A 13,930-nucleotide genomic window follows, 5' to 3' on the forward strand; every position below is an offset into this window, starting at 1 on the left:
TGTAAGTGTTCCCTTATGCTTTTGAAATAAATTTCCTTTTGTAATTTAAAAAAAAGACGCATTCCTCCTGCCTGAGCTCTCCTGACCTGAGGTGAGGTCTGGGAGTCTGGAGCATTGTCGACCTGGTGAGAACTCCTGGCATAGTTCTAGTCTCAAGGAGTGAAAGCAGAATATTTAGGAGAATTTTTTTTTTCTTTTTTGGCCGCGCCATGTGGCTTGTGGGATCTTAGTTCCCAGACCAGGGATTGTACCCTGGCCCTGGCAGTGAAAGCTCCAAGTCCTAAGCACTGGACCTCTAGGAAATTCCCTAGGAGAATTTTCATATTTCAAATTAGATGTCTTTTTTTTTTTCTTTAAGAATGATTATGTAGGGAATTAAGTGGTTAGGACTCTGTGCTTTCACTAGGTCCCAGGTTCAGCCCCTGATCGGGGAACTAAGATCCCACAAGCCGTGCAGTGCGGCCAAAAAAAAAGAACGATTATGTAGTTGAGTGTTTTGCGTTTAAATTTTCTGTACCTGTCATTGCATGGATCTGGCGGCAGGGGGAGTCACCAGATGGGTTCAGGACTCTAGATTTCTTCCACTTGTGCCCTTTTTTATGCCAGTCGCCACCATGCTGTTTCAGGTCCTTGTTAGCCCATTTCCTCTCTTCCTGGTCTTTCTAAAACACAGCTCTGATCATGACTACCCTGAATGAAAACCTGCAGTGGCCCCATCTCCTGGCCGACCATGTCCATATGAGGCCCTGTGTGGCCTCAGCAGCCCCAGTTTCCCCCACGCACAAATCCCTCAGTTGAGGCAGAAGTTCAGGGTGAGAGTCAGGCAGCATCCCCCCGCCTGCCCTTGAGCAAGTCTAGCTGCCCTGAGTTTGCCTCCCCAGCCATAGTTGGGAGGGACTAACAGAACCCACCTCCTGGTGTGCTGAGGATCAACGGCTCAGTAAATGCCAGCGGCCGTCTGGGGGGGGTGAGACTGTGCCCTCAGCTCCAGTCCGTGGGTACCTTCGAATTTGCCCTCAACACATTCTGTGCTTTCCATACCTCCTTGCCTTCACTTAAGAGATTTCCTCTGCCCTAGACACAGACTTTCTCCCGCCTCCGTCGTCATGTTGAAATCCCATGGTGTCTTCGTAGCTCTTCTCAGATGCCATTGCCCGCCCCGCCCCGCGTCGTCTACCCTGCCTTTCCCTCTGCTCCACTCCTCCCCTCTCTTGCGGTCCTCCCTGTCAGGCGGGCTCCACCTCTCTGGGACTCTAGCTGACAGCCCGTGCCTTACCTGTGCTATTGCTGTTTCCTTGTGTTTTAGTTTTTCCCCCCCTGACCCCAGCTTAGAGAGCTTTTGCTTTTTTTTGTAACCTATTTAGTATTTAGCAGCATTTTATACTTAGGAAGCTTTCAAACAGTTTTGGTAGGTGTGAACCAAACTGAATATTCTGTTAGCAGGTGGCTGACAGGGAGAGTTACATACACAGTAAACCCTACGGTCCACTCTCAGCTCTGGTGAATTTGCCATAGGATTGAGTGTATTGAACATACATACACTGTGAGTTTTTGTTGATTTTTTTTTTTTTGCGGTACGCGGGCCTCTCACTGCTGTGGCCTCTCCCGTTGCGGAGCACAGGCTCCGGACACGCAGGCTCAGCGGCCATGGCTCACGGGCCCAGCCGCTCCGCGGCATGTGGGATCTTCCCAGCCCGGGGCACGAACCCGTGTCCCCTGCACTGGCAGGCGGACTCTCAACCACTGCGCCACCAGGGAAGCCCCACTGTGAGTTTTTAATGCACAAGCGTGTTAGGTATTCACCCTCCTAATTGAGAATGTCAGTAACGGCTTGTGGCAGTAATGATTAAATACCGCAGAGCAGTGAGATGGTAGGTGCCTCTTGGAGTTCCTGAGAGAGCCGTGCCTGGGACCACAGCCTGCACCTTGTGAATCTGTACAGTTTACATTCAAATTGGTCATTTCAGTGCTCAGCAGCAAGTAAGCCTCAACATTTCATTTTCCTATTTCAGTAGTAAGGTAGTGTCATCTAAGAATTCTTTTTAACTGTGAAGTTGGAAGTTTAAATTAGCACAGTAAAAGGAAAAATGCTAAGGTGGTGGTAGGGGACTGAGAGAATGGCCCACTCTCTTACCTAGCTGTACTTAGCATCTGGGGCCGTTTGCCGGGAAAGCGATTTTCAACTGTGTTGAGTAACTGGTTATCCTGAGTAACAGTTAACAGTGGAGGTTATGATGAATTGAATCTTTTAAAATTGTGGTAGGAGAAGCAGCCAGGCCGAGCAGACCTGGTGGCTGGGCTGCTGCCGCCGCCTCCCTGAGCTGGCCTGTGAAGGGCCCTGCCGGCACCTTGCCGCCGGCAGCCAGCCTGGATGACGAGGGCTGGGCTCTGGAGACGTGCTCAGTTCGCTCTCCACTTTGCCTCCTCCCAAGGGTTCTGTTTAACAATTACTTTCTTAATTTTCACCGGATGACTGGTGGAGGTTTTTCGGCCAGGTAGATTTTTTACATTGTGGCTTATGATTGGGACGGGAAGGGGGTTGTGGAGAAATAGGTGAGTACTTCTTAGCAAAGGAACAGTCTACCAGCCATGAGCCTATGCGGGAAAAACGTGGAAGTCATTTATTATGCTGTATTGAAGACATTGGTCATGAGCTGGGTAGAGTAGAAAAGGTGAGTTTTCCTGTGCAATTAAGAATAAACCTGCACTGTGCCTTTCAGTCGCAACGTATCTGCTGAGCAAAAGGAGGAAAACAAAGAAGCAAAACCTCGTTCCCTGCGCTTTACCTGGAGCATGAAAACCACTAGTTCCATGGATCCCAATGACATGATGCGGGAAATCCGCAAAGTGCTGGACGCCAATAACTGTGACTACGAGCAGAGAGAGCGCTTCTTACTCTTCTGTGTCCACGGCGACGGGCACGCGGAGAGCCTCGTGCAGTGGGAGATGGAAGTGTGCAAGCTGCCAAGACTGTCTCTGAACGGGGTCCGGTTTAAGCGGATATCAGGGACGTCCATAGCTTTCAAAAATATCGCTTCCAAAATTGCCAATGAGCTAAAGCTGTAACCCAGTAATTATGGTGTAAATTAAGTAGCAATTTAAAGTGTTTTCCTGAACACTGATGGAAATGTATAGAATAATATTTAGGCAATAACGTCTGCATCTTCTAAATCATGATATTAAAATATAAGGACGAGAGCACGCCTGGGAGCGAAAGCTGGCCTTTTTTCTACGAATGCACTACATTAAAGACGTGTGACACGTGTGCCCTCTGTCTTATTTCCATTGCCCTGAAAGTCAGCGTGTGACATCCATCTCCACGTGCCTCCTGTCTGTGCGGGTGTGAGAGTGGACGGTGTGTGTGTGAAGTAGTGCTACGGAAGCATCTCCTTACACTGGCAACCAGAGTTGTTACGAGTACCTCTGTGGGAGATTATTTGGTGCTAAAACATTAAAATTGCCAAGGAGGAAAATACTGAATTACTACTAAGAATTAACTTTAAGACTAGTTGGTAATTAATGCAGGTTTACAGTTCATGCCTGTGGTTTTGTGTTTGTTGTTTCGTGTTTTTTTTTAGTGCAAAAGGTTTAAATTTATAGTTGTGAACATTGCTTGTGTGTGTTTTTCTAAGTAGATTCACAAGATAATTAAAAATTCACTTTTTCTGAGTAAAATCTTGCATTGTCTCCTAATACTGTATTTAAGATTCAGATTAAGGCAGTGACTTAAAAGTATGTGTTTTTGCCTCCACCACCAAGTTGAACAAAAGCAAATGGAAAGTGTGCGAAGGCCGGGCCACTCTTTCCTTAGCGTGGATCCCAACATTTTGTGATTTCTAGCATCTTTTTTCCCCAAAGGCAATAAAGGGAGAAGATGGCCCCCCTGGTGACCTGAGCAGGATGGGAGTCGGGAGTGGCCGTCAGCCTCAGCCTCGGGAGCCCCGGCGCGCCCCCGTGTGGAGAAACGCCAGGCCTTGGCAGTTCTGGGTTTGTTCTCCATGAAGTATGTAATTTTCCTCTTGTTTTTTGTGATTCAGTACATGAATTAGACTCACAGCCGTTTCCCAACACCTACATGGTTACATAAAGAGGGTAATAAACTCATCAGTCAGTTTGATGCTTTAATCTCACGGGGATATTATCACATTAATTGGTGTGCTGTTTGGGTTCTGGGTTTGTCGGTGGTGGTCCAAGTATGAAAGTCTGGTCACTCAGTCACAAATACTTACTGTCTACCACGGGCAGAGCACTGTTTTGGGTATTTGGGATACATCCTTAGCCTCTTAAAGCATATGTCCTAATAGGAGAGCAGTCAGTAAACAATAGTACGGTATCTAGTATAGAACAAAGTGGTAAACAGCATGAAAAACGTCACAGGGCAGGGTCAGGCATTCCAGAGGTCCTGGGGCTCGGGTGGGGATGGGGTGCTTGAGCAGCGGCCTGGCTGCGAGGGAGGCATCCGCGCACGTCTCCCGGAAGAGTATCTGGCCGAGGCCGGAGCGCAGCAGCGAGCTGGAGCAGAGTGGAGGGCATTTGGTCAGGGTGCCAACTGGGCCACAGAGGTGATGCAGATGTGTTTTTACTCTGAGATGGGAGCAGCTGGGGGGTTCAAACAGAAGAAGAAGAGTGGCCTCAGGCTTTCAAACCCGTGTTCTGGCAGCTGTGTTGCAAATTCATCCCAGGGCGTGAGGAGAAGCCAGAAACACCATTTGGAGGCTGTCGGCCCTAATTAGGTAAGAGGTGATGCTGCCCTGGTGAGACTGGTTGGATTCTGGGTATGTTTTGAAATAAGAGTCAACTGCGTTTACTCCTGGATTAGAAATGGGTGAGTGAGAAGAAGCCAAGGATGACTGTCCTGGTTTTCGGCCAGAGCAGCAGAAAGGAGAGGGTTGCTGCCCACGAAACAGGACAGGTTGTGGGAAAGTTTGGGGGTGGGAGAACAGGTTTGGACACATCGAGTTTGAGGTACCTTTACACATAGGTGGAGACTGGGGAGAGAGACCCCAGGAACCCTCGGCAAGTGAGAGAAGCTCATCAGAGCAGAGGAGAGGACCAGTGCTGAGCCCCAGAGACAGTGCCTGGGGAGGCCGGGGAGAAGAGGTGGGCCTGGCGGGAGAGCCTTGTGGTGGGAGGAGCGCCAGGCCTGTGGTCCTCAGCCAGGGTCAGGGAAGGATGGAGGGGTCAGTGCCCTTTGACCTAACAATAGAGCCGGTCATTTTCACCTTACTGGTACTTTCAAACCTTTGTGATTATGGGGAAAAAAAACAAGTCCCCTCATTTTTTCACTTGAGGCATTCTCCTTTCTCCTCCAGACCCGTCCCCTTTCAGCATGCACTTTTCCGAGAGCACAGTGTGCAGGGCTTCCTGTGCAAGATGGCCCTGCAGGAGCTGCGGGGGTGAAGCGGAGCTCTGCCAAGCAAAGGTGTGGCTGCAGCCGAGTTTCTTCTGATCCTGTTGCCTTGGACATGTTTTAAATTGTTTTCAAGGACAAATGGAATACTAGAAGTTAAACTCCTTTAGGAGAAATCAGTTTACCACGTGCCCTAATGAAATGGCCACTCTTTATACAGACACAAATGTTCATATTATTTTTGATTGCTTATTTGTCATAAGCCATATCTGCATCTTAATAGTTACTGATCCAATGAGAAATTGTGTGTGTTTGTAGTACCAGTATTCATCTGCAGAAGTCATCTGAACTGGTTGTATGTAAAAGACTCTATTGATGAAGGTTTGAGTTTAGTGGCAGCATAGGTAGTGTTACCTTTACTGAGGTTAAAACTTGAGATCTCATCCATTACTGAGGGGCCCACATCCTTCCTTGAGATACTACGTCCTCAGGATATGGCATTTTTATTCTTCATACAGTGAATTTTTTTTTTACTTTATTTATTTGAATAAAGGGTCTTTATTGGGTCTTAGCTGCAGCACGCGGGATCTTTTGTTGCAGCACACAGGCTCTTTGCAGCACGTGGGCTTCTCTCCACTTGGGGCACGCGGGCTTCAAACCACACAGGCTCAGTAGTTGTGGCACACGGGCTCTCTAGCTGCACACATGCTCCAGAGCGCGGGCTCTCTAGTGTGGCCCGCGGGCTTCAGAGCTCACGGGCTCAGTAGTTGTGGCACGTGGGCTTAGTTGCCCCATGGCATGTGGGATCTTAGTTCCTCAACCAGGGATCGAACCCACGTTCCCTGCATTGGAAGGCAGATTCTTAACCACTGGACCACCAGGGAAGTCCCGTATGGTGAATTTTGAAAGGGAATATTCTAGAGTACTTTGATTACTTGAGACAAAGCCACACTTTTTTCCTCATTTACTTCCCTGGAATCCCTCAGAAGTGAGGTAAGGTACCTGGCGAGGCAGTACTACTGGTTTTATTTACCTGACAATCAGAGTGTTGTCTTACTCTTGAATATAAGGCTTATCTTCCAGTTAGGTCGACTTTCATCTAGATCAGGCAGATCAAAGGAACCAAGACAGCGTTTCTTAATGACGTGCCTTGTTCTCAGGCTGTCCTTCCGTTTCTAAAAGTGAAGACCCGTGCAGAAAACTGTTAAGAAACATGACTAACTTTCAGAAGCACAACTGTGATCACTTCCACAGCATATGTTTCTCCAAAAGTCTAGAGAACGATGATGTTTAAAAGAAAAATCTCCCTCCGTGTGCGGTATGAACGAGTTACCGTTGCCATGGAAACTGTCCCTAGAATACCCTCTCCCAGCAGTTCTTGCTCAGTGAGTGATGCTTGGTGACCGTGGGATCCATGGAGCAATTGCGGCTTCCGTGAGCAGCACCAGGGAGTCACAGGGACGTGGGAGGCGTGTCTGTGAAGTGCTGTGTCTTCTGGTCTGGCCCAGGCAAGAGCGGCAGCAGAAATGAGGGAGGGCTTGGATCAGAGGGTCCAAACTTCGCTTTTTTTGATTTTTGTTGTTGGGGCTGTTTTTTGTTTTTTATTACTAATTTGCCGTGGGATCCTTTAGACAGCTCAGCAGCCACTTTTGAATGGGGAGGGAAATGGCTGCTTTTGAAGGGAGCGATGTAAAGAGGGTGACATGCCTTGCAGGTGTCCTGACAGTGCACAGGTGAGTCCAGGTGTGACTGTTCCCGAGCGCAGACCCCGGGTGTCCTTGCCAGTCATCGAGAAGGCCAGAATCCAGCAGCTTCGTGAGTTGGTCTTGGTTTGCCACGTGGAGAGACCAGAACCCAGCCAGAGGTGACGCTTCCTCACAAGCAGTGCTCGCTGCGTGGTGCGGTGGCATCCCAGTGTGGCTGCCCAGCCACTGGTGAGATTGGGGGATATGTGACAGAGCAGCATCACAACCCTCAGAAGTCAGAAAGTGGGACTTCCCTGGCGGTCCAGTGGTTAGGACTCCACACTCTCACTGCCGAGGACCCGGGTTCAATCCCTGGTTGGGGAATCAAGATCTCACAAGCTGTGTGGCAATGGCAGGAAAAAAAAAAAAACACAAGCAGGACATCTGGGCCAGACTTATGTCCCCAGGGAAGGGAGCTCACCTGGTGAGGAGGAGTTGTGATGTGTGTGGAAAATGGGTTGTGGTGGGAGAGTCTGAGACCTTTCTTTGTGTTTGGGCCAGACTCTCGGGTGGCTTTAGGGCCCAGAACAGATAGCAGGGTGGGCATTGCGAGGAGGCCTTTGTGAACTCAAAATAAGAAAGTCCTCTGCCAGTAGGGGAGCCCCTGGCCACAGCGGGGGCGCTGAGCCTGTCCCTGCTAATTGCTGCAGCAGGGTCTGCGCGGCCAGGAAGGCCGGGGCAGGGCGGATTCCGAAGCAGGACCTCGGGATTCCCTCCAGACAGACTCAGAGCCCTGTTTAAAAGTGAACTGGGCAGCGTGGCCTAGAGATGTACGCCCTTGACCTGGGCAGCCTGGTGTCCAGATTCCAGCTTCTGAACCTCAGGTTTCCTCCTCAGAAAGTCAGCATGTCGTAAGAGTATCTCACTCTGGGTTGTTGGCAGGGTCCACCAGACGGCCAGTACAGAGCAGGGCGCCTGGCAGGTGTCTGGAAGACAGCAGCGCACACAGGCACAGGTCTTTTTAAAGAACACCAGCCAGTCCTCTTCTCTTTCTTCCCGGCTTGCCCAAGGCGCAGAAGTCCTTGAACAGCACACTCTGGCTCTCAGGAGGGGACACTGCCCTGCCAGCATAGACTTCATAAGGACATTCCCCCCGTGTCTAAAGCGTAGAGTTCTGGGCTCAGAACCCGCTGTTAGGAAAGTTGACAGGCCTGTGCCACCACCTTCCTGGCCCCAAGCCTTTGCCAGTGTCCCCAGAGGACAGGGGGAAGCAGCAGGCCTGGTGTGAGCGTGCAGACAGGAAGCCGACGGCGCCGCCTCCACCGAGGCCTGCCCTGGCCTCTCCAGGCCTGCTGCTCCGGCCGCCCTGACCCTCAGCGTCATTTACAGATTTATTCTGTCTCTCATCTCCTGCCCTTATTAGAATGTAAGCCCTTTTTTTTTCATGTAACCCAAGTACCTAGAGGAGTGCCTGGTACACAGCACAAAATAAGTATTCATTGAGCCATGACGATCAGGGTGATGATGGAGCGCACGCAGGAGAGATCTGGAACGCGCGAGACGGCTGTTCGTGAGTCTCCCCTGTAGCTGCCTCTCCCGCACGGCCCAGGCTGAAACGGGCAGCAGCTGTGGGAAGCCATGTTTGGTCTGTACAAGGCCCATCCTACTTGGTGTCCAGCAGCTCTCCGAGCCTCTCCTGTTTTACAGACGAGACCCAGAGGTGGGATGAGAACGGAGCCCACAGTCCAGGTGACTGGTGCAATATTCTCTTCACCCAGCTGCCTGGATAACAGATGCCCACATGGTGTCATTCAGCTCAAGTGGGGCTCAGACCGTGCAAGTTCCTGGGGACGTAGAGGAGGAGGCCCCGCATCGCCTGACATTTGCCATCAGATGTGAAACTGCAAGTTGAAGTGCTTGGCTTAGCGCCGTACTCTGTCCCACGCGACAGAGAATCGCTCGGTCAGTGTAGCGTTTGGATTTCAGACTGCTGAAAGAGTAGCGACCTGAGGGTCGGCAGTGCATGTGAGCTGTGTTCAGTCAGGTGGTCCGTCAGCTTCGCTTGTGTGTTAGCAGTGGCCCCCGCTCTGACTGCTTTGTCATGAGCAGGAGCCTCCCACAGAGCAGGGTCACCTTGGGGTGGAGGCCAGACCACGCTTGCCAAGACGACCTGGATCTCTCGGGGTGGGGGCAGGGGAGACTGGGGGCTGTGTCGGGCACTTCTGATGCCATCGGCGTTGGTTTGGTCGCCTTGCTGATGTGTTTTTTTGTGGTGGTTTGTGTGATGGGACTGAGTGGTTGCACATTCTGAGGTTCTCACATCCTCTCCCAGCTCCCTGGATATTCATTCTTGTGGTTTCTAGTTATGGTGATAAGTAGAGGCCTTCCTGGGGGTGTCACCAAGAAAAGAGACGACCGATCATACCGCGTCTCTTCCCCTGTGCCATTTGTACGTTCCTGCTCCCTCTACATCCCACCCACTTAAGCCATCTCTGAGTGTTATTTTAAGCCAGAATCGTCCCTCACGCAGAAGGGAAGTCTGCAGTTGCTCATCAGGAACTTCTCTGGTTTCTGCTGGGCGCCTCCAGTGCCAGAGGGCTGCGAGGAGTTCGGGCTGGTTCTGCATTTTCCGGATGCACAGCAGCTTCCTGCACCACTCTGGGAGTCTCTCCTACTCTCCTTGACTAGCCTTTAACTAGTCAAGGCTCAAGTATTTGAAGATAAAAATTGTATTCCCTCCCTGAATTTTGCTTCTCTAAGTTAAACTGCCCCAGTTCTTTTCAGATGTTTCAGGACAAGATGTGAAGACTTTCTGTCATTGTTTTTATGTTCATATATTCCTTCATTGACATTCATACTTGGGGGGGTTTAAGGTGGGACAGCTACTCTGGAGGGCCCTGTGCTGAGCTCTGGGGATCCAAAAATAAGGCAAAACCTGTGTCCTCTAGAAGCACGTTCTCACAGGAAGAGGTACACAGACACAGCCTTGAAACCTGGTATGGCCAGCGCTGCATGAAGGAACACCAGGGCTCGGGGCCGAGCAGGAAGCCCAGTCTGGGTGGAGGAGGCACGTAGAGATGACAGGTATGGCCTGAAGCCTCCCAAGTCTGCTCAGTGGAAGAGGAGGGCGTAGCGTGTACAAAGGCAGGCACGGAGGGCCCATCCCATCTCCAGCTCGGGACGTGTAAGGGCAGCGGTGGGCCTGGCGTGCTCCTGGACAGGCTTTCTTGTCGCCATCCCAATAAAGCACGTCTCAGACAATGCACCTCTGTTCTGTTAAGGGGACTTAGGGCCAACACTTCCTTAGGCAGTGACGTGGCAGGCTTCGGGGGAGAGTTCTGCCAGACCAAATGAGACCCTGCTGCCCTGGGAAGCCAGGTCCCGGGGACCAGAGAGGAAGCATCCTAGTGTGGGGCACCTGGCTCACCAGCTCTTTCCAGAGCGAGGTCTGCACTGACTTGCCCTTCCTCTCTCAGGAGGGAGCTGCCAGCAGGCGTGGGGAGGTGTGAATACTTTCTCAAAGCGGGCGTGTTCTGCATGGAGATAAGCTGGGAGGTAGGAGCATATGCGGTCGTGTTCCTTAGTGTGGCAGCAGGAGTCCTTTGGTAGAGGGTGCCCCTGAGAGCCATGTCCCAACACCAGAGCTGTGGGCTGCTCCTCCAGCCCCAGACGCACCCCATTCCCTGAATGCACTGTGCAGCCTGGGGGCTGCTCTGCTGGTTCCCCCTTGGCTCGGGTCCCCAGGCCAGTCTCTGCTTGTCCTTCAGCACCCAGCTCAGCTGTCACCTGCTGCCCCCAGTCTTCAGTGTTCTCACCCTCAGCCTACCTGTCTTCTCTTTGTGTCTCTGGTCCTCTCCACTCCTCCTTTGAGCTCTGGAGGCTTGGCATGGGCTTGTCTCATGGCTTGTCACATACCGACTTAGCCTGTGGGTAGAGGGTGGGAGTTCCTGTTACCCTGAAAGGCTGTGCAGGACATCCTCTTGTCTTGACCTCGCTCGGTGTGTAGGGCACGTTTTGCTGGGTTGAGTTTCCCAGTATCACAGCATTAATGAATTGAACCAAAACACTGGAACGGGGCTGGAAAAGCAAAGGCATGTTATCCTATGTCTTTGATGCTGGGGAATAGAAGAAAGCCATCAGCATCTGGATCCTCCTTTCTGGTCTCGAGGAAGGAGGAGGAGGCGGGACCTCTGGCCCCGACCTCTGCTCACAGCATCGCCTCTCCAAGACAGGCACTGGTACCGTGACTGCTGGTGCACAGCCCAGGTGGCCCCTGTCAAGCAGAGTCGACGATTTCAAGTATGGATGAATACGGAGCACCTTTATTTTTTTTTGAAATTGTAACGCTACTTGATGTGTTGGGCAGTTGGTGGGTCAAAAGTATTGACAAAACTAGACTTTTCACTCCAGTGAAAATTTGATAGTTTTGTTTATTTGCTAAATGGTGTACTTCTGTAGTAACCTGGGCATGTATCGATATTAACACAGACCACACGTACCAGAAACAGGAGCAGCCCAGTTTGGGTGAGGTGGGATGAATGGGGAAAAACCCAAAGCCTGACCCCACAGCCAGTGTTCCCTGGAGATTCACAGTGAAACCATTGCACGAAGGGGACAAGGAGAAGGAGAAGGACGGGTGAGGGCTGAGGTCCTTCCTGGCTGTGCTTGTTTGTTTAAAAGAGAGGAGAGGTTTATTCAGGGAGATAAGTACTCCATAGATAGAGTGTGGGCCATCTCGAAAGGTAAAAGAGGCACCAGGGTACCGGGCCATCTGTTTTTATAGTGGTGGGTAATTTCACAGGTCAACGAGTGGGAGGAGTATTCCAGCTATTTTAGGAGGGGATGGGGATTTCCAGGAATTGGGCCACTGCCCACTTTTTTACCTCTATGGAACTGTCATGGCACCTGTAGGTGTGTCATTTACCTTCCTGATGTGTTTCAGTGAGTGTATACTGAAGCTCAGGGTCTAGTGGAAATTGACTCTTCCGCCATCTTGGAGCAATTTGGTTCTAATCGGTTTACGTCGTGTCCTTGGGCTGTGTCATTCTTTTAAAGGTTGTGTCTGGCCCCCTTCCTGTCTCATTCCCCCCTCAGAGATTTTACTCCCATAATCTTATGGGAAGCAGAGGGGCAATGGTCTGCCTTCTGTAGCTGCTTCAGGGCTGAGTAGGGTCATTGACCCTGCCTGTCAGGGAGTAAAAGTCTCTAGATGCCTGATCTAGGGGGTCCCAGGGGTGGGGGGACAGGGGGAAGCTTCTTGCTTTGAGTTGGTATGGGCTGGAATCCTCGCATAGCCATCATCTTGATGTGGAACTGTTGTAACTGCTTCCCCAGCCTTTCTATGAATCTTTTTGAAGATGAAGCACTTTTGTAACAGCATCAGAGTACAATAACTGTCTATAAACAACAAAAGACTTAAAAGGAGGGACTTCCCTGGTGACACAGTGGTTAAGACTCCGTGCTCCCAGTGCAGGGGGCCCACGTTCGATCCCTGGTCAGGGAACTACATCCCACACACATGCCGCAACTAAGGAGCCCACCTGACACAACAAAGACCCGGCTCAACCAAATAAATAAATAAATATTAACAACAGCAACAACAAAAGACTTAAAAGGCATAGTTAAACATCTGATTACAGTGTAATTGATAAAGAAGCTTGGTTATTGTTGTGACATAACATTTTAAGGTAACAACTAGAACTCTATAGCCTTATACCAGGACATACCCAAATTTTAGAAACTTTATACAATTTTTAGAATGTCTATATTAATAACATTCATCCATACAGTATATTTTTAAGTAGCTTTATGGCTCGTGCGATAATGCTTTCTATGTAATTTAGCATACTAAATAATACTAGTTTGGGACTTCCCTGGTAATCCAGCGGTTAAGAATCTGCCTTCCAACGCAAGGGACGTGGGCTCGATCCCTGGTCGGGAACTAAGATCCCACAGGCCGCGGGGCAACTAAGCCTGCGCATCGCACCTACTGAGCCTGTGCACCCTGGAACCCACCCAACACAACTAGAAAGAAGCCTGCGCTACAACGAAAGATCCCACGTACCTCAACTAAGACCCGACGCAGCCAAATCAATCAATATTTTTTTGAAAATAAAATAAATAATCCTAGTTAAATATTTCTCTCCGCGATGCCTCAGGAGCCCTCTAAAGCCGCCCAAAGCTAGCTGAAGGTCAGAAGAGCTTCGACTAAAATTGGAACTTGGGAAGTTTGTCAAAAAGTTTTAATTAAAACACTTGATCAAGCAAGATCATCGGTCTCTGTGAGACAATACTAATTTCTTAACCAAAGTTACAAGAGATCTCAAAAACAAATACAGATCACTTAAAGACAATCTGTTACCAAAAACAACATTCCAAGAAAACTTTGTTCTCTTAACAGAAAGAAAAACCAAATCCAAGTCTTACCTTAGCTTACTCCCAACAGCATCCATTTACCCAACTAAATTCAATCCAATCTTAGAAAACCCTGATCGTGCATAACTTTTCAGTATTCTTTTCATTCCTCACACCTTTTACTGAAAACACATAACTTAAATTTTGTTTCTTCCACATTGAGTTATTTTTCTTGCTGACAAATTTGCAATAGATGTAAGGTCTAGTAAACCTAGGTTCAACAGAAGTATTATACTTAACATTGATGACACCAGAGACATGTCTGTATTAAACCAACAAGCTTAAGCCACCTTCAATACCAGATATCAGTTTAGTACTAAATATTTTCCAGATGACATGAACCTGAAATTCATTCTGGCCAGATTATTTTCTATTTCTGAGCATTTATATATATGCTTAATTTCCTTTAAGTCAATTCAATAGAGCTCTTTTATGAATTAATTTTTGGCAATACCATACATCTACAACACACATATAGATA

At 49.5% G+C, this 13,930-nt stretch overlaps 1 protein-coding gene across 12 annotated transcripts in view; it reads left to right on the plus strand.

Annotated features, from left to right (window-relative positions):
- The window catches only part of MARK3 (microtubule affinity regulating kinase 3), a 108,290-nt gene extending 104,615 nt beyond the window's left edge, over positions 1-3,675 (plus strand). For 8 of the 12 annotated variants that reach the window (XM_027120667.1, XM_027120674.1, XM_027120668.1 and 5 more), the window contains one exon: positions 2,721-3,670. In XM_027120667.1, coding sequence (XP_026976468.1) covers positions 2,721-3,066 — 346 coding nt within the window. In that variant the 3' untranslated portion in view covers positions 3,067-3,670. Of the gene's footprint in view, positions 1-2,720 lie in introns of all 12 variants that reach the window. The other 4 variants (XM_027120665.1, XM_027120666.1, XM_027120670.1 and 1 more) reach the window with 1 other exon arrangement.
- Positions 3,676-13,930: the final 10,255 nt, after the last annotated feature.

Source organism: Aethalodelphis obliquidens, unplaced genomic scaffold, assembly GCF_003676395.1.
Source record: "Aethalodelphis obliquidens isolate GAN/ISIS:26980383/991018 unplaced genomic scaffold, ASM367639v1 scaffold21, whole genome shotgun sequence".
In the NCBI taxonomy this organism is placed as follows: Eukaryota; Metazoa; Chordata; class Mammalia; order Artiodactyla; family Delphinidae; genus Aethalodelphis; species Aethalodelphis obliquidens.